Source organism: Microcaecilia unicolor, chromosome 10 (genome assembly GCF_901765095.1).
Source record: "Microcaecilia unicolor chromosome 10, aMicUni1.1, whole genome shotgun sequence".
Classification (NCBI taxonomy): Eukaryota; Metazoa; Chordata; class Amphibia; order Gymnophiona; family Siphonopidae; genus Microcaecilia; species Microcaecilia unicolor.
Window position 1 is genome coordinate 9,703,704 of NC_044040.1, and position 19,837 is coordinate 9,723,540.

Sequence of the window (19,837 nt, forward strand, 5' to 3'; positions counted from 1 at the left end):
CCAATTATAGAATTTGGAGGATAATGACCACTTGTGGTCCCATCTGATTTGCCCAGTTAACATTAACAATCCAGGCCACGTGATGGAACCAAATCCATCTTATAGGTAGGAGGGTCAGAAGAAAATCACAGACAGAGCAGTGCTCCAATTACTCTTTTCCAAAGCTTTATTTGTCTCTAAGCCAAAGCATAAAGAGAAAATCTTTGGAGAATGAGAAACTAGGGGGTCCTTTTACTAAGATGCGCTAAAAAATGGCCTGCGGTAGTGTAGGCACAGGTTTTGGGCACGCGCAGAATCATTTTTCAGCGCATCTGTAAAAAAAAAAGGCCTTTTTAAAAATTTTTGCCGAAAATGGAATTGTGGCAAAAATCAAAATTGCCGCACGCCCATTTTGGGTCTCTCCTTACTTCCAGCCATTGACCTAACGGTAAAGTCTCATGCGGTAATGACCTACATGCACCAAATGCCACTCGGTGCGCGTCCGATACGCGCAGCAGAAAATAAAAATGATTTTTTTTTCCCGGCCGCTCATATTGGGCGCGGGCCAAAAATGAAATTACCACAAGACCCATGAGGTAACTCCATTTTGGCACACATTGGGCGCGTGTAGACGCTTACACAGCTTAGTAAAAGGCCCCCCCTAGGTGTTCAGAAAGAGTCTGCAGGCGTGTTGTGTCCCAGAGACTCTCATTTACTTGCTGGGAGACGAGGTCAGAACTAAGAAATAGATCGAGTCATTAATTGATTATGAAAAAAAAAACATGGGTCCAGGAAATCTCTTTTCTGTCTTACCTGTAAACACGTCTTCGGTTGGGCGACGTGCCACTTCCCTATAAAAAGCTTTCCCTTCTGGACTGAAGAAATTGAAAAAGAGAAAGAGAGAAAGACAAGAGTTGGTGTTTTCTCTGCTTTGTGGTACTTACCAGCCTTCTTTTCGGCTTAATGAGTGGTCGGTTCTGGCCGTTCATTTTGTGATAGAGTCCACAGGCATTACAGAGATAATGCCCGGTGCCATCTCTCCGCCACAAAGGAGTAGAGGTAGCCCCACAGTTTACACACTCCCTGCCTTCTGAAAACAAAACAGCAGATCATTCACTTCCAGAAAACAAAACCAGCACTTTTATTCTTAGGTTTTCCTAATGTGTAGACAAGGTCTCTGTTATGACCAGCACAGTCAGTTGCTCAGACATGCCAGACTGATGAAATACTCAGTCTAAAATATTTACACTATCTCCCAAGATTTTGCCTCAAAGACTGAATTTTCTTGGCAGGCTTTTAAGTTTGTCTTTTTGATTCCAGGGCTTTCTGTCTCCTCCTCTGTCAGTCACTGAAATGACCTTAGATTGTCCCCTTAAACCTTTTGCTCAAGCTAAGCTCTCTATTTCCTTGAAAAATCAGGTCCTGGAGACCTTACAGAAAACAGGGCTCTTAGCTTGTAAGCTCATGGTGGTAGGGACTCAGTGGCACTATTTACTCTGGCAGGGCTTTATGTTTTGTTTGGGTTTTGGGGTTTTTTTTTTTTTTTTGTGAACTGCTTAGGAGTAAGTGGGGTATAAATTTAAAAAAATAAATAAGTGATACAAATGGCATTAACTCTGCTTATAACCTCGATAAGGGCAATGTACTGCATTCACTTATTAAATTGAAATCATTTTTGGCACATAATAGATACATTAAGTTGGAATAAATATAACACTTCGTTTTTGAGACAAAAAGCAAGTTAATAAAAAATCAATCCACAAGTTCAGTAAGCTCATGTGCCCATCGTTAGGTAATACAATTAATTGCAAATTATAATAACCAGCCTCACATTAATAAATAAAATAAAAATTTGCCAGTGAGAGCCAAAAATGCATTTAACCAAGAGTAACTGAATTTTGCACCATTTAGGGAGTCTTTTACGAGTGCTAACATTTTCAGCTCGCACTAAAAATCAGCAGGCGCAAAACGCTGAGATGCCCAGCGTCAGCTGATTTTTAGCACGAGTTCAAAACGCTAGCATTCCTTAGTAAAAGACCCCCTTAATGCAGGAACTGATGCTTTGTATTACGAATTCATAATAAGCCTGTCTACATTAAGATGATCTTTAAATTATATCTTCAAAGGGAAAGAAGGGGTCAACAACCAAAGGGCAGCGTGGTTATTTGGTTCCTGCCCGCTTCCAAAGGAATGCCTTCAGCTAAAGGATGTGCTATAAGGACTTCGGGGGAGGGGAGGGGAAGGGTGGCAAAGGGATGTGCAAATGGTAATTGGGGATTGCATTCCATTGTTGATGGTGTTACGTTCTGTAGTTATTTTGGGGGGGGGGGGGATTTTATCATGTCTATTGTTGCATGACATACTCAATATAGGGATGTTTGTTATCTTGTGAGATGATTCTAAACAGCCCTGGGGGGAAGGGAGAATTAAGTGTAAAAACTTTGGTGACCGAACCTAAAGTCGGGTTTTATTCCATATGATTTGACATTTCATTCGGTGTATATTGAACTTGTTGGTCATGTTTAACATGTTGGATCACCAATAAAAATTGTTGAAACACAAATTATATCTTCAGAGAAGGCGGTACCAGGGCTGCCTCTTTCAGGGACATGTGAACTGTGAACCTTCCAGAGTTTGTCATAGTGGCTCATAGACAGGGCAAATTTCCCCTGTTCTCATTCATTTCTTGTATTGATTTAATGCATTAGTGGCTGAACCTTTTTAAGTATTCAAGGTAGCATTCAGAACAATGACATATAAAAACAGGCAAAAACATAACACACACACACAAAATAAAAGCAACACGGGATAATCTTAGCTTAAAATCAACAAACTTATTCTCACCTGTCAACCCCTCAAAACCCAGATTTTACATAACCTCCTAAATGACTGATAATTTTGGTTTAACCTCACATCTTTTAGCAAGAAATTCTAAAAACCTATTTGCTACACAAGTGCTACACGGTTACAGCTCGTGCACTTCTCAATGATCTCACAGGAACAATCTTGCTGTACAACCGATATCAAATTATCAGGGTCTCTGTTCTGAAGAGTTTTAAATACCAGTGATACAATTTGAAAGGGCGACCTAAAAGAAACCAGCAATCAATGAAAGTCATTGATCGTAAGGCTGCTTAGATCCAATTCACTCCATTTTGTACTAATTACAGCTTTTGGAATTGGTCTTCCTTCGCTCTAACCAAGTCTGCATGTCGCATAATCACAGCTTGAACAAGTATTTCTCCTTGTCATACCTGAAGGGGCTATATGTAATGTATTCAGCCTCTCTGGACTTCTAGCCAGACTATGCCCCAGCCATTTAATTGCACATCTGTCACATGTGAATGACAGCTCTGTCTACAACTCAGCTCTGAAAACCAGAAAACTCGATTTTTTTAGGCTGGTTTCTCTGGGGAGTTTTTTTTTAAACTGTAAACCATTCAATTTATTTCTAGCTACATCATTCCTTGCGGTGCAAAGCTTTTCAGGACTTCAGCACTATCTTATTTTTTAAGTAAAGTATATTGTGTTGGCCTCTCAGGTACTGGGAACAGGAAACTTATAGCCTGGGACAATACTACTGAGCCACTGAAGTGAAGCGCCTCCCCCCCCCCCTCAACCCCAATCTACTGAGTCTAGATTTTATTCTTGGAAATAAAAGAGATGGTTTGTGAAATGTCAGGCGTGAAGAAAAGAGACGCTAAAACCTGTAAAAAACCAGGAGCCAAGATTTAGCAGAGTAGGTAATGGTCGGTAATGGTACCCTTCCTTCCTTCGTTTTCCTGATGCCATTTTCACCCTGGGGGAGATAAGGGCACCAGCACTCCATTACACCGGAACATTAAGGATGTGACTCCCCCTTTCACACACTCAGACATGCATGGAGAGATCCAAAATCTTATTTCTAATTTCACACCATCGTCAAGGCCGCTATTCGTTAAAAGCAAGTACTCTGTGGCTTTTCCAGTGCCTTACTCTGCATTTTTTTTTTTTAAATCTTTTCCTGTCTCTGACCTCATGCATAGGTTGGCATTTTGCAGGGTTTGATCTGGGACTGTAAAAATTGCAATATTCCTTGAAATTAACCCCCTCCTTTAATCCATTAGTAAAAAGGCGCAGGGCCAGCCTGTTTTTACTTTGAATACTGGCTATGCGCGTCTGCTCTCCGGCCTCTATCCGTACCTACAGCCTGACAGCGCGCCCTGGGCCAGATGAACGGCAGGGTAATTTTTTTTTTTTTTAAATGTTACAACAGATTGCAATGCTTTTTCTAAGCAGGTTGCAACTGAGTACAGATCACCCACCCCCTCAGAGAAAATGCAGGCCACCGCTGTCAGAAAATGAGGAGGCTGGAGCCATCTTCTACAGTAACAACATTAATGTTCAAAAAAAAAAAAAAAAAAAAACTCTCTACAGCCAAAACCTTTTTCTGTACTGAATTAGTGGTTAGGGTGGTGGACTTTGGTCCTGGGGAACTGAGGAACTGAGTTCGATTCCCACTTCAGGCACAGGCAGCTCCTTATGACTCTGGGCACTTAACCCTCCATTGCCCCATCCCATGTAAGGCCATGAGTGGGAAAGCGTGGGGTACAAATGTAACTTAAATAAATTAAAAACAAAACACGTCTTTCTACAGCCCTTATGTACTGAATTTTAAAACACACACAGGGCAATAGGGTTGTTTTTAAAGCAGGCCCAGCAAACTGGCCAGCCCCCTCCTCTCTCACTTTCCCCTTGCCTCCCTGTTTCTTCCCTCTGTCCCTCTCCCCACCGGCTTTCCTTTTTCCCTTTTTCTTTCAGCATAATTAGTGTTGAATCATGATCTTATTGGCATTACAAATTAGCTGGTAGGGGGTCTCTGACAGGCAGAGCAATCCTTATTGTCCTAGGCCCGCTGGGGTGGTCGCTCCTGATCCCAATTTGCTCTCCTCGGATCCCCCCCCCCCCCCAGCCCGCAGGTGGCTTCGTTTCATCCCAGGTAAGTCTGGTCCTTGGAGAAGCTCTGAAAACTTGCAAAGGGACTTAGATCAGCTTGAAGTTGCTCAAGCGCCCTACCGGGGTTTCGAATTTGTTAAAGATAAACCACAGCTCCTGAGAATGACAGAAAGGCTGAAGTGACCTACTTTTCCTAGCAGATAGGTGGCTCTTACCGGGGGGTGGGGGGAGGGTCTGACACGAGAGTCACCCCCCTTCCCCCGAGGATCGGGAATATGCGAGCAGAACTGGAGAAACCAAACACTAAAACGAAAGGAGACAAGACACGTCTCCCAAATTGAAAGCGATTAAGCTTAAAACCGAGTCTCCTGGTTCTGACTCCACTCCCCAGAGTGTGTTTAAACAGGATGAAGTTCAAAGTTATCACTGACACCCTTCCCCCCCCCCCCCCCACCCATCTATTTTGCATTCCTTCTCTGCCTTTAACTCACCCCCCCCCCCCCCATCTATCTCACATTCCTTCTCTGCCTTTAACTCATTTTTTCTTTCTTTCACTGCATGATCAACCCTTTTTCAGCCTCTTTCCTGCATGCAACACTCAGAAGTGTTTTACACGGTTCTGTATTTACCGCATCCGGACTTATTAAAGTTCCCGGCCCGGGATAAACAATTATGCAACTGTCGCGTGCCGCCGCACGAAAATAATTGGATTAGCTAGAAACATTAGCAAGGCCCTGGCAGAGATGGTCAGAGGACCAGCCACCCTGGGATGGGATTTCAGTGCTGACCTAGGGGGACACTTGCTTTAAACCTATACCAACAGCAGGAAGAATTCAAAACAAACAAAAAAAAATCTGGGTTATAATAAATGTACTAAATTGAGTCGGTAATCAGTGGAGGAAAAAGGTCACGATCAGATTAAAAATTAAGCGTTTGCTGAACTGGGTATAGCCTCTTGTTTTCTCCCTGGGGTTGTAAACTTCCTGGATTTCTTTTGCAAATAGACTTGAGAGGAAATGGACGAGGGGCAAAATCTTTCAACTTCACTCCCCCTCGCATCTTTTGTCGGTTCTGCTTTCAGCAACCGGCACAGAAAGACGGAGGATTTACAGATGCGACTGTGCAATCGAGGGCAAAAAAAAAATAAAATGCACGGCCAACTTCAAAACAACTGCTTTTTTTTTTTTTGCTGCACGGTCGCACTTCGATGAAACGCGAGTAACACCTCTTAAGGAACTGGTCTGCGGTTGATGGAGGCAACAGAATTCATTTCAGCTAACATTTCAAACACAGCCCAAAGTGAAGTGACCCAGTTTGTGGGGGGGAGAGAGGGGTAAGAAGTCAGATACTTTTGCAGGTTCATTTACTGCCGATAGTCTACACATACGACTTATTCGCCCTGTCCCTCAATTGTTCAGATATTATAATGCCCCCCCCCCCCCCTAGAATTAACTTGAGTTGCTACCTTGTCCAACATGAAAGGGACTTAATTGAATTCACTGACATAGGTTATGGCTTCTAGTCAGGAGTGAACTTTGCAAGGCCGTATAAAATTCGCCTTAGATAAAAACCCGCATCCGAATTTAATTACATTGACAGGTGCTCTGATAAAATATGAGACCCCTACCTGTGCTCGAACGTGTTTTGGGCCGGGCTTTGCACCCGAACCCTGTAGGCGATCCCCCTAAGAGGCTGCTTGGAGGGAAGAGCCCCGAGCCATATTCGGGGACGTAAGACGGGTAAGAGGTGATGGAGTGATGGGAGGAGGAAGCTGCTCCCAAAGCCGCCATGGTGCTCCTGGAGTGGGGGGTCTCCAACTTCATGGCCTCTGACAACGAGACCTGGTACTTGATGCAGTCCTTGTCCTCCGGTCGGTTGGATGCGCTGGAGCCCGGAGTGGAAAGGGAGGGATCCGGGGAAACATCTTTCGGTGGGGTGGGAGGAAAGGTGAAGAGGTGAGGACTGGAGTGTCCGGCTGATAATGACGACGAGGAAGCTGGGGGATACACGGAAAGGGGTCCGGGGGAACCGTGGTGGATTGAGGTCTTGGAAAAGGGGCTTAAATTCCAAGCAGAAGCACAGGCTTTGCTCCCGTCCAGCCAGGGAAGGAGAGGTGGCCGGCAGACTTGACTCCCTAAAAGGGGGGGGAAAAAAAGAAAAAACAAAATGGTAAGATTAGATACATTGGAGGCGCAATTTAAATATAAAATAGGTATGTCGCATTTACGCGTTCATTTAGGGGGGTTTAAAGGGGGTAACTAGAAATCTGGCCCAGCCAAATTTAAACCATTATACATTACATAAATACATGTACCTCTCCCTCCCCACCCCACCCCCTCCCCATGCATAATTAGAGCCAGGAAGCAGATGGCAATGAGGGTGACAGGTAGGCAGATAAGAGGAGATCAAATATTCCTGCTGCTCACTGCAGTGCCTGGAACTTCATTCTTAAAAAATGATATGGAAAAATATATTCGCATTCAGCCACCTGATCTATGGCCAATGATTCACTTTAGTCGGCCTCTTTCACTCTCTTTGAATCGGTCACTGCTTTAGCATAGGTATAAATTCTTTATAGGAAAAAAATATTTCATGTACATAATAATATAACTAATGTCGTGGAAGTGGCATTAAAGTAACTCAAAAACCGATATGCACATAAATGAAATGATCCACCATATCAATAAATGAGTGAATATTTTTTTTTTGTAAAGAAGGAAAAGCCTCTGGAGCTCCCTTGAGGCTTTTCCTTCTTTCCAAAAAAAGATATTCATTCATTTGTTGATATTGTGGATCTTTTCATTTATGTGCATATTATATATATATATATATAATAAAGGTACATCTATCTGTCTTAGCCCCTAGATCGTAAGCTGGTTATTTATGTGTACAACAGAGTCCTCTTTGCTTTTGTGTAATGTACTGGCCAGTGTGTCTTCAAAGTCAGGTTTCTTTAACCAGAAGACACATATCCAAGCAAAACTGGGTAATAAATGTTTAATACCGAGCATCTAAATGTTCCAGAGGCCAGAAAACAGAAGCAAGTCCATTACTGCCTCCTGGGTTGTTGGTTTTTTTTTTTTTTTTCAAGTAATAAAGTGCGGCAGCCGGTTTTCTTGCAGGATTGATTTTTTTTTTTTTTGTGTGTGGGTTCTTTTATGTTTCAAAGTACATTATGTTATGTCATTTACAGTATTGGTTAATGTATTAAATGCTCGATGCATTTTTCCAAGTGAAAACAGAGCCGTTCACAAAACTGAAATACTGGACTACCAGAGAAAGCCCTACCGGCTTCTGTGGTCTAAGATGGGAATAGTTTGCAAAACACACTGTTACCTCTTCTAAACCACAGATGTATATTTTAGATAAGATATTCAGGAGATAAGACTGAGGTTTACTTGCCCCCTTTATTGGAATGGGTGTGTATATATATATATATATAGAGAGAGAGAGAGAGAGATAACTCAACCCAAGGGCATTTTCAAAAGCAATCATGCTATTAACAATGTAGACATGGCAATAATGAAAGTAAAGGCTGTGAGGGAAGAGGAAGGGGTAAACAAGATTGGCTAAGCCTGGTCGTGCTAGACAGGAACTACAATTTCAGATCACAGATTACCTTCTAGGTAAATAAAGAATCGATCTGAAATAAAGTTATTTGAAAAATTGTCTGCAAAGTCCTGCCTCTGCCACAGAGAATAGCATAGCAGAGAGAGAGAGAGAGAGAAAGTGAGGGTGTGTATTGGGTGGGGGGGGGCGAGGGGTGTCACTCAATAATGAAATAATACAGGCCTGGGCTGGGAAAGATTTGCTTTTTCACGGCACCTTCACAAGCCTGTAAAGTTGACTTTAATTTTTCAGTCAAAACAAGTCGAAATGAGAATAGCTCACTATCATGGGACGAGAAAGGGCGCTGGGGCAATTTTTATACGAACTGATCTGAGGGGGCAAAACTTGCAGAGGGAATCTACCATCAGATAAGGTGTGAAGTCTACGCTGCGCTGAGAGACTCGTGTCTTTCCAGGCGCTTAGGCATTTGGAAAAGTAAAGCCATTTTTAAAAAAAATCTTTAAACAACTTATTTACAAAAGTACTTAAATATACACATAATAGTCACAGGCCGTATAACCACTCGCCTCCACCTACCCTCCTCTCTTCCTTCCCGTTCACATTAATTGATTTGATTTGCTTACTTTATTTATTTTTTTGTCTATTAGATTGTAAGCTCTTTGAGCAGGGACTGTCTTTCTTCTATTTTTGTGCAGCGCTGCGTACGCCTTGTAGAGCTATAGAAATGCTAAATAGTAGTATATCAGAAAACACAGGCCTGCAATTACCCCTGTGCACCCTCGGAAATCCAGTATTTCTATACCCCGGTCTATTACAACCAATGAAATAGATGAATGCGTACAGATCGACGCACTTATACGCTTTGATGTTTATACTTAAGCGTGCAAAAACCTATTAAGAGCTCAGAAATGATGCAGGGTGAAGGCTGGTTTTTGGAGCTGGACAGACTCACCGTGATGGGCCGGAGGATACCGCTGGACCGTGGCCCTCATCGAGTTGCCATAATAGGAAGGGACGTGGCCCCCCTGGCCATCGATGTTAAACACAACATCCACCTCTTCGGCCAGCTGGTACTGCGAGGGGTCCATGTAGGAGTGACTGAGTCCTGGGTGATGGGAGTCCGGGTGCTGCCCGTTCAGCACAGCAGGGTGGTGATGGCTTACCCACCGAGGCTGATCCGCAGTCACCTCCATCTCTGTACCAAACACTTAAGTCCTTTTCTTTTTTCTTTAAATTATAAACACAAAAAAAGTCCAAACAAAATTAAGAGGAAAAAAAATGCAAGCAAAATCCACAATGGCTTGATCTACTGGACCTTCATGAATCACCTGTAAATGAGAATAAGAAAAAAGACAGCATTTACAGGTTATGATAAAGTTTTTTTTTTGTTTTTTTTTGTAATGACAATAAGTGGGCAGAGCGACAGTATTTAAATTTAAGTTTCACTTTTCAAATTGAAGCTCTCCGCCAGTGTTGCAGCACCAAAGACCTTCTAATCTGTCTTTTACGCGCATTTTTTTTTTGGTTGTTTGTTTTGAAAATTCTAAATTTTGCCATTTGCAACCTGTACAACTTCGCCCCCCCCCCCCCTCCTTGTGATCAGCGCGGCTCCGAGAAGGAAATGGCTCGAATGAATAAGGAAATGCAACACAAACCTTTTCTTTCTTTCGGGGAGGGTGGGGGGGTGGAGGTCTGTCCCCCCTCCCTCTTTGTTCCTACAGAAAAAAAACCAGGAGGAGAAAAGGTATGTGAAGCCAGCAAAGAGAAGCTGAAACTGCCTGGTTGTCTCTGCCCGGGTTGGAGGGGCTTTTTCACAGTGAAGGCATTCTTTGCTCAGAGTAGCAGGGCTGGCGCCAGGCGGCTCAATGCTCGCAGACAGCTGTGGCGCGACGCAACTTAAGGAGGTTCCACTGTCCTCCTCTGCAAGAGAAGGGGGAGGAGCCCCGGGAGGAGGGGGCGGGGACCGGTGCATTGGGGAGGGCGCTGAAAGCTGAAACGTTAAGAACTAATTGGCAAGGTGCACACGGGCCTCCTCTCTGCAAAAGGGAAGGCAGGTCAGAGGCGGCCAGATCGTGCACTGGAGCTGGTTACCCAGCAAGAGATGTGGGGTGGGGGTGGGGGGGGGGGGGAGGCTTCTCCTGCTTACGTCTGTGCTGAAAAACTGCTAAGTGCACAATGGCCCATATTATAGTGAAGTTCGGTGTCCTGTAAAATCTGTTGTACTGGTACCAGAGAGTTCACATTCAGTGCACTTTTGTTTTCTTCAGCTGAATTGGGGGGGAAATTGGGTAGTGGCAGTTGTTCTGCTCATCATGCTGGGGGGAGGGGATGAGGAGTACACCACCTTGGTATTAGGTTGGTATCAAACTCGCCCACACACGTGTATTTAGAGCACGTTGGGTGTAAAACCGTGAGTGCAAAAGTTTGCCGTTTAGCTGTGGAAAGTAACACGCGCTGTTCACATCTATCTAAAATAGGACATTTTTTGCGCCTTTTGCAACCCACTTTGCATGCTGAAACCGAGCATATAATCCGTTTCCACGGCTGAAAGAATGCCGTCGTGTAACAAGTGCCAGCGAATCGATGATTTTTCTGGTCCTGAGCCCGCTTGCTTGCGAACGTAGATTTTCAACAGAGCAGATAGGCCGAGTCTAGACCTAATGTCACTGTGATACAGAGCCTTGCATGCATTTTACGCTGAGCTGCAAACTGGGTGCAGGATGAGTAGTTTTTTTACCGTCTTCCCTCCTGCCTGAAAAAAAAACTGCAATTGTTTCCCAAATTGTGGACTTGACAAAAGCTGAAAAAAAAAGTTTGCCTATACGTTAGAAATTTCAGCTGCTGCAACCTGTGTCATGCAAAAAATTTGAAAACTTCTGGGGAAGGAGGAGGGGGCGTGGAAACAGCCGCAGGAAGGGGCGCGGCGAGAACTGCATCGCGGAACCAGGCTGCACCAATCCGGGGTCAGGCTGGCGCCGGCTCGCCGACCTAGCCTATCGCCATTGGTCCGCCGGCCCAGGGTTCGGCCCCGCCCCTTGCTCACTGCTTTGAGGTGCTGCGTCCCCCTAGTGGCGCGCGGGCAGCGTCCAGGAGCCTGGCTGGCTCGTGCAAGAGCATTTTCCCCAGCAAGCAATGGGGATGCTAAGGATATTTCTTTAATCTACAAAGACAAAAACGCCGGCTGGATGCCTCCATAAACTGCTTAGGGCGTTGCTGCGCTCGATTAGTCAGTGCAACGTCTAACTTACGGGCTGTTATCACCCGAGAGCCACTGCGGTATCTTATTCTTGGCATCTGATATAATATCCATGCATAGAGCAAATGCACAATTGTAAAGTGTTATACATGGAGGTCCCCTAAATACGAGAAACTTAAAATGTCGTTCTAAACTGCATTTCATTAACTGCTACGGTCTCTTTAATTCCTGTGGTTTTAAAATAAAATACTCTCTATTTCTATTTGACAGTATGAATGGCGGTATTAAGAGATTGTGTCTGATTGCTGTTGAATGGCAAGACAGGTAGATCTGATGAGCCAAGAGATTCTGATCTGCAAACTACTGTAGGTATGTATCAATCTAAAGTAATACTGTAGGTATGTATCAATCTAAAGTAAAAAAAAAAAAATATATATATATATATATATATATACACATACACACACACACCACCTTTTATTGTTCATACATACACATTCTCTCTGCAAGAAGCAAAATCCTGCCACCAGGCAAGAAATAAGATGACCAAGGACAACATTGTCCCCGGTCAAGACCTGAGATTTGTGTTATTATTACCCGTGACTGTAATCATTTTATGTAATATTTTTGAAGCACTTGTTTTCTGGCATGCGAATAAAGATCCTCGTTTATTGTCTTGCTCTGAGAGTTCGGAAACCGGCCTTCAGTTACTGTGAGGTTAAACCGATTTCAAACGCATTGCAACGAAACCGAACACCGCCAGCCAAAGTCCAATAACACCGGGCTGAAGGTGGCGCGCGTGCAAAGTACGGAAGGGCAGTTAGTCATTTGCACAAATCCGTCACCTTTAGATCATGGCAGAACAGCAGCGGTTGCGTCCCAGACTTTGATTGCAGAGGGGACTGGGGAAAATAAATTGTTGCCCTGGACGCTGCCTACCGGATGCATCTGCAGGAACTGTTTGCAAAAGTTGGTGGGGGGGGGGGGGGTAGAGAGTGGCAGCCTTGTGCATTAGGCTGCTGATCTGGTGCATCTTGTAATGGAAGCTGCCTGGAGGGTGGTATTATTCAGTGCCTAATTCCCAGTTTGTCCGTCCCACGCTCCCAGATTGACAGGATGTAATTGGGGAATGGGAGGCTGCTCTTTTGATGCTCGCCATTGCCCAGCACTGGCCAGCCTGGCAGACGCCAGCGGCTGTGACGTCAGGGCAGTGTAAACATTAGGAAATGAAGCTGAGAGCATTAAGGGCAGAGGGATGGGGGAGGGAGAGGCTTTTACATAAGGGATCGGGGGTCTTAGCAGGCATTAATAGCACCCCCCCCCCCCCCCCCCAGTTTTGAAATGAAACTATATGGAAAGTTTCCTCTGAACACGTTTCACAACATCGCTATGTTAAGCCTGAGATGACAGGCCGTGTATTGGAAAGTAGAATATCCGGGCAAGAATCTTTCCTGCTTTCATCCACTGCTTATACCAATTAGAAATCATTTGTAGTTGTAGTAATTCTTCTTCTCCTTTTCGTTCTTATACTGCAACTTCCCACCTAAGGATTGTCAGCATTATATGACCAGCTGATGCATTATATCTAAACCTGCTATGGTAAGAATTAATTTATCTTACTTGTTGCTCAGAGCAGACGACTGATTTATAGGATGATCAGATTAATTATCCCATTGATGGGGAACAAAAAGATTTTGTGACCAGGGTTACTATTATATTTCCTTTCTAAAGCCGTGAGAGTGGCTAAATGAACAGGTGGGAATGTGTGATATTCAAACACATGTTATGTCCCAGGTTATTGGTCTGGCGGCCATATTACACTGTAGCCGGTGATACAGTAAAAAAAAAAAAAAAACTGGCCTTTATGTATTTAAAGAATCCTTTTGCAGGGGGAAAAGAAATTGAGATATTTAATCGTTATGCAAACTGTCAGTGTTTCTATTAAAGGAAACCCAGTCCTTTTTTTTTCTGTTTAATTGAAATATTTCTTTCCAACAGCCGGTTCAAAATGAAGAGAATGATACAGCTGAGAATGGAAAAGAATAAATCACAAAGCCAACCCCCCCCCCCCCCAAAAAAAAAAAAACAAGGAGTGAAGGAAAAGGGGATCGGGAGACAGATAAGGAGAATACAAAGAGAAGAAAAGAGGGGCCGAACCAAGAGGAAAACATGAAGCCGAAATGTAAACCGAAAAAAGAAAAGGTTTAATGGGGAGAACCAAAGAAATGAAAGGAATGGGAAAACTGTAGACGAAACAAATTATTTAAAAAAAAACTGAAGAAAAAGACAGAGACAACCCTCTCTGCTGTCAGAGCCAGGCCTCTCTCCCTCCTGGGCTCTCGACAGAGGTTCCGCCCCACATCCATTGTTTGAGAATTCTGGCCTAATAGGCGCCATTGTCAGATCAATTAGGAAAAAAGAATAGTTAAAGAAAACAATTTTATTCGATTTGAAGTTAGGGGGCTTGGCGCTGAGATCCCTGCAGGCTGTATTTCTTTTCAAGCTGAGAGGCAGAAAAGGGTTAAAAGCCCCTGTCCCCAGCAGGGGAGGGATGTATGGCCAGGGCAGCAGGGGCAAGGCAGCAGGCAAGATCCCGGGGAAGGTGTCAAGAGACAGACCAGATCTGTCATCCAGGGCACGAAGTCTGCTTTGAAAGCGTGTTGGGGAGGGCGGGGACTTTATTGCGACCTGGAATTCAGGACTTTTTTTTTTTTTTTGCACAAATCTATTCCAAGACTCTTTTACCAGAGAAACAGTTTAAAGGGCAAATCTATTGGGGGAGGGGAATTCCCCCCCACCCCCCCCAGCTTGTCTCAATGGGATATAATATAAAAAGCGCCAAGTTATTACAACAATTTCTTTCCTGGTTTATTCTATACCCGAGAATCTGCAACACCTGGGACGAATTTTTAATCTTTGCTTTCGACGTGGCCGAGAGGAAACCCCCGAATACCATAGAATTAAAGCCAGGGTGGTGGGATTAGATTACATTTGCAGGGCTGTGATTTTTACAGGGCACTGGAATAGTTACAGGTAAAGCTGTATAAACAGCCCTGGGCTGAAAATCTGAGGGTTATTCAGAGGACAGAGCCCAGAGCAGAGCTCAGAATGCCTTTTCCGTGTAAAACAATTTCTATCAAGAAGAGGTGGGCAGAGAGGGGGGGGGGAGAGTGAGTCCATCTAAAGATAGAAAAAGCTGTGTTTTATGCAGTTTCATTTAGAAGTGTATTGTTACTCTCAGGACACAAAATAAGGCCATTTGACAGTGCAAAAAGAATGTACACATTAAATACTGGTGAGTAAATGTAGAATAATCTGACACGTCCCTTACTGAAACCACCACTGTAAAACAAGTAGTTTTTGTAGTTCGATTCAGTATATTTTTAGTTCTAAAATCCAGTATAATTGAGAAAGGCCAGACATACTACTATTACTACTATTTAGCATTTCTATAGCGCTACAAGGCGTACGCAGCAGTCCCTGCTCAAAGAGCTTACAATCTAATAGACAAAAAAAATAAATAAAAGTAAGTAAATCAAATCAATTAATGTGAACGGGAAGGAAGAGAGGAGGGTAGGTGGAGGCGAGTGGTTACAAGTGGTTACGAGTCAAAAGCAATGTTAAAGAGGTGGGCTTTCAGTCTAGATTTAAAGGTGGCCAAGGATGGGGCAAGACGTAGGGGCTCAGGAAGTTTATTCCAGGCGTAGGGTGCAGCGAGACAGAAGGCGCGGTCTGGAGTTGGCAGTAGTGGAGAAGGGAACAGATAAGAAGGATTTATCCAGGGAACGGAGTGCACGGGAAGGGGTGTAAGGAAGAACGAGTGTGGAGAGATACTGGGGAGCAGCAGAGTGAGTACATTTATAGATTAGTAGAAAAAGTTTGAACAGGATGCGAAAACGGATAGGGAGCCAGTGAAGGGTCTTGAGGAGAGGGGTAGTATACACGTCTATGCATTAATATATATACACATATAAAGGGCATCATGATACGATTATACAAAAAAAATTGAGAAACACTTGTTCAATTTCTCCAATTTGTCACTACCTTTCCTTTGAAGTTCAAAGCTCTTTAGGGTTGGGGAGGAGTTCTACATTTTTGTTTCTTCTGAGGAATTTTATTTTGGTTTTTTTATTATTATTATTTGGGGGTTTGCATGTGTTTAATATTTTTTCTTTTTCAAAGTGCAAGGAAAGAGGCCTACTGCTGGATTAAATTTGAAAACATTTGTTCAGATTTATTGTTTAAACTGTGCCATGCGTGTGACAAGCAGCAATAAATAAATAAAAACTAGACTACTTTTCCTGGGGGGGAAAAAAGGCTTTCTGTTGTTAGAGGTAGTTCCAGTAAGTTTACTTTAATGCATTTGAATAAAAGCGACCAAGCCCATCGCTCTTACCCCCAGGCCTGCTCTCAGATAAGGCCTGACTGATGTACTGAGGAATTTTCTCCTTTTGTATCCTTGAGCTTTAAAGGCTTAGTACAAAGGGACCAAACACCTCTTTTCTGTGGGATCCGATTTACAAGGTTTTGTCGTTTTTTTCGTCCCAAAAGCTTTAGTTTTCGTTTAAAGTTCATGGACATCTCTACTGATAATTTTTTCCAATTAAATCTAAAACATTAATCCGTACCTGTCGGTTCAGCTATTTAGACGAAGGGGAAACAGACAACAAATTGCAGACGATGAGGATTTCTGCTTGACACCCGGAATGCGTTTCTAGTAATTTAAAGAACCATGAACAGAGAACCCCCCCCCCCCCAACCACCACCTCCAAGGCAGAGTGAAATCGGACTTTAAGGCTATGGAGTACCAATTATCCTCCCTTCCAAATGCTCAGCGTTTTTTTGGGGGGGGGGGGGGGTTCACAATTTTTTGGGTGGTCTGAGGGAGGTCTAAATCTCACTGACGAAAATTCATAGGTCAGCTCATGAGGCCGGCAGAAATCTGTTCCCAAGTGTTCTTTTAAAAATATAGACACACAACACACACAGCCATAGACGATCAAATCAAGTAAAGTTTGAAGCAATACAGTAATAAAATCCATGTAGGGTGACATCAATTTGTTAAGCTTTTTTTTTTCTCATCAAACACTGATGTGAACCTAACGACAACTGATGGTAAAGACACATTTTATTGGTTGCAGAACATGTATGAAAATATGTTTCTCTAGAAACGCACTGCGTTTACTAATAGAGACATTCATTAATATATACAATCTATAGCTTCCTAGGCACCCATCTGTCATTTTCAGTTGACAAAAGGTTGCCTAATTCAAGTGCAGCCTCTACTCCGGACTTTTACGTTTTAATTGCCTTTTAAACGACTATGAAGGTTCGATTTTTGAATGACACCGTGTGTGTGTTATGTAACACTGTAATCCACATTCTGGATGGAAATTAAATATCACTTATTTCCCTAAAATACAGCAGAACAAAAAGGAGCCAAATTCTATGCTTTTTTTATGAAAGGTAGCCTGACATTTATGACCTGGAGGAAGCAAACTTCTATAAGGCCAGGTCTGATCGAGAGCAAAATTCCTAAATCTTTCTTTGGCAAACGACCCCACATTGACGTTTCACAAAGGTATCACCTTATTTTAATTTCTTTGTTTTGTTTTATCTCTCTATTGATTACGTTTCACAACGAATTTCAGGTATTCTAAATGATGTTTGGGTATTACTTGTGGGCATGGGAGCCAACTTTTCAAAATTATTGGGGGTGGAAATAGCCCCTCCCTGGACATATACAAGGAATTTTTCTCAATATTGGGGGTGCTCAAACACCCACAGAGCCGGCTCCCTATGCTTGTGGAAGCAGCTGGTTTTATCTTTGCATAAATAAAGATGTGTGTGTTCTCCATATGAATTGTAGGAAAACATATCAATACAGTATGTGATTTATTTATTCGGGTGCTTTAAAAGAGATAACTTTTTCATCTGGTCTCAGACATCCTTTAGAATCTCCACCCCTCCCCCTTTCACACACACACACATATTATTTATATATATGTATATATATATAGTATGTTTATATATCTAAACACATCACCAATCACATCACATCACAAGGGTCCCTTTCAACTGACTGCATCCACAAGCAACGAAGAACAGTTATCCTAAAAATATCAAGATTTAATAGTTTTGAATAACGTCCTGAAACGCATGCAGGTAACTTTTTTTTTTCCTTTTCCAATAACATTTTGTTTTGAAAAGCTCCAGTTACATTTTTTTTTTTTTAATGTGGCAGAAAACAAAATTGGTGAAAATAACGTCACTATTAGAATTTAGTCAAATCAGCTCACCGCATCGAATCTTTCTAAAAAAAAAAAATAGCCCTTATTTCAGTTCCCTTCCGTCCCAACCCTTCCCTCAGAATCTTTTATTTAAAAAAAAAAAAGACACGAATAAATGTTTCCAAAATCAGATTTTATGGCTGGGAACCAGCATCCTCGGTGCAAATAGTGCCTTGCACGTCTGCCCGGATGAACTGCTTCCATACAATGTAAACACACGCACGGGAGCCTCGTGCAGGAGACCAGGCTGCAGCAGCCAAAGCAGACTTTTGTAAACATTCCCAGACTTGTTCCCTCGCTCTCTCGCTGCAGAGCTGGGAGCTCTCAACTGATCAATGGAAAATTTACAAAAAAAAAAAAATCCATCTACACCACCAAACAGAGCAAAAAAACCAATGCCATAGGAGGTTTAACTTTCACACAAGGTGCGATGACCCCTTTGCAGACCACTTCTAAATCTCTCCCCGTGCAGCAGCACAGAGAGGGGCTTTATTAAGCTGTAAAACAATTTACATATTTCACTGACCTGTGCATGACAGTTGTTTTTAGGTATTCTTCTTCCTCTCTTTGACGTGTGGAAGATCCGAGACAAATGCGACGGACTGATCGCCCCGCAGAAGCCACCTAAACATTAAAATCTGGCTGATGCGCCCGTTCCAGCACGGACAACATATCTAATAAGTGACTGTCGCACTGGATGGTGGATCTGAGCTCTTCCGGGTAGAGAGAGAGAGAGAGAGAGGGCAAGGCAGAGAAGGGGGAGGAGGGAGAAGGTGTCAATGACATATAATTATAATTGATTCTGAACCGTATAAAACAGGCTTCTATACGGACGGTGCATTGAATGCAGTCTAGACGGGTTAATAAATAGAGAGACAACGCTCGTTGCCTTCATTTTTCGGCGCCTTCTCTCGCGAGGTGCTACAGCTGCAGGGCAATGGCTTTATTTATGCCCTATAATAAGATGACATATAGCAGAAAACAAGGTTGCCAGGCCATACTGCAGGGGTATATTAGTTGCACGTGTTCTTTCTTTTTAAATCTTTTTATTTAAAATTTTTCTTAAACTTTACAACTTGCAGTTTAACAGTATCATAGAACAGAAAAGCATCCATTGTAACTAGCACGTCTTATTTCTAACCCCCCCCCCCCCCCACACACACACACACACACTATCCCCACACCCCAGAGTGCAGTGAAAAAGGGTCCCTGCCCTGTGCAAGCTTGCCTTGCACGTTGCGATCACGACACCCGCCCAGAGCAGGGGGAAGTGTCTGCTTCAGCTTGCAACTGAAGCATATTTTGCTCCCAAAGATACTTCCCCCCCTACCCCCAAGTTTACTGTGAAAAAGAGAAAAGGGGGAAATCCCAATATCACAGAGGGGACCCCATCAATATATAAAGTTCCTATTTCCAAATATAAAGGTGAATTATCTGTGATTGTGACAATTTGGGTATTGTAATACGGTCAAATCAGCCTCATGATTGCCGTGGGGGAGGGAGGGGGGGCAAAGGTTGAAGAAATTCCTTTTCTGTCATTATATTTTACCGTATTTTATTTTCGCCTATTAGAAGCAGAGGTACAGAAATGATAAAACGGTCGGTTATCGGTTAGCTGAATATTTGGAAAGACTGAAGGGAAAACCTAACTAATGTGTCCCAATCCTTTACCTGTAAGCCGGGATCAAACCAGGGTTTAAGGTGCTGGAATAACGAGGGTACTGTGAAAATATGACAGCAGGTCAGGAAGGATTTGACATCGCATCACAAGACTGCTAGAAATGATAGATTCGCATAAAACAGGCATTCGAGCATGGGGTGTTTTTTTTTTAAGCCTCACCATACAAGGAATAAACTGGATTCTAAA

The 19,837-nt window shown here is 43.1% G+C and overlaps 1 protein-coding gene across 3 annotated transcripts in view; it reads right to left on the reverse strand.

Moving 5' to 3' along the window:
* Window positions 1-18,739, reverse strand: part of GATA3 (GATA binding protein 3) — a 51,713-nt gene extending 32,974 nt beyond the window's left edge. Inside the window, exons 1-4 of one of the 3 annotated variants that reach the window (XM_030216904.1) lie at window positions 18,497-18,735; window positions 9,437-9,812; window positions 6,542-7,048; window positions 924-1,066 (exon numbers count right to left, since the gene is read on the reverse strand). In XM_030216904.1, the coding sequence (XP_030072764.1) occupies window positions 924-1,066; window positions 6,542-7,048; window positions 9,437-9,677 (891 nt within the window). In that variant the 5' untranslated portion in view covers window positions 9,678-9,812; window positions 18,497-18,735. Of the gene's footprint in view, window positions 1-923; window positions 1,070-6,541; window positions 7,049-9,436; window positions 9,813-18,496 lie in introns of all 3 variants that reach the window. The other 2 variants (XM_030216903.1, XM_030216905.1) reach the window with 2 other exon arrangements.
* Window positions 18,740-19,837: the final 1,098 nt, after the last annotated feature.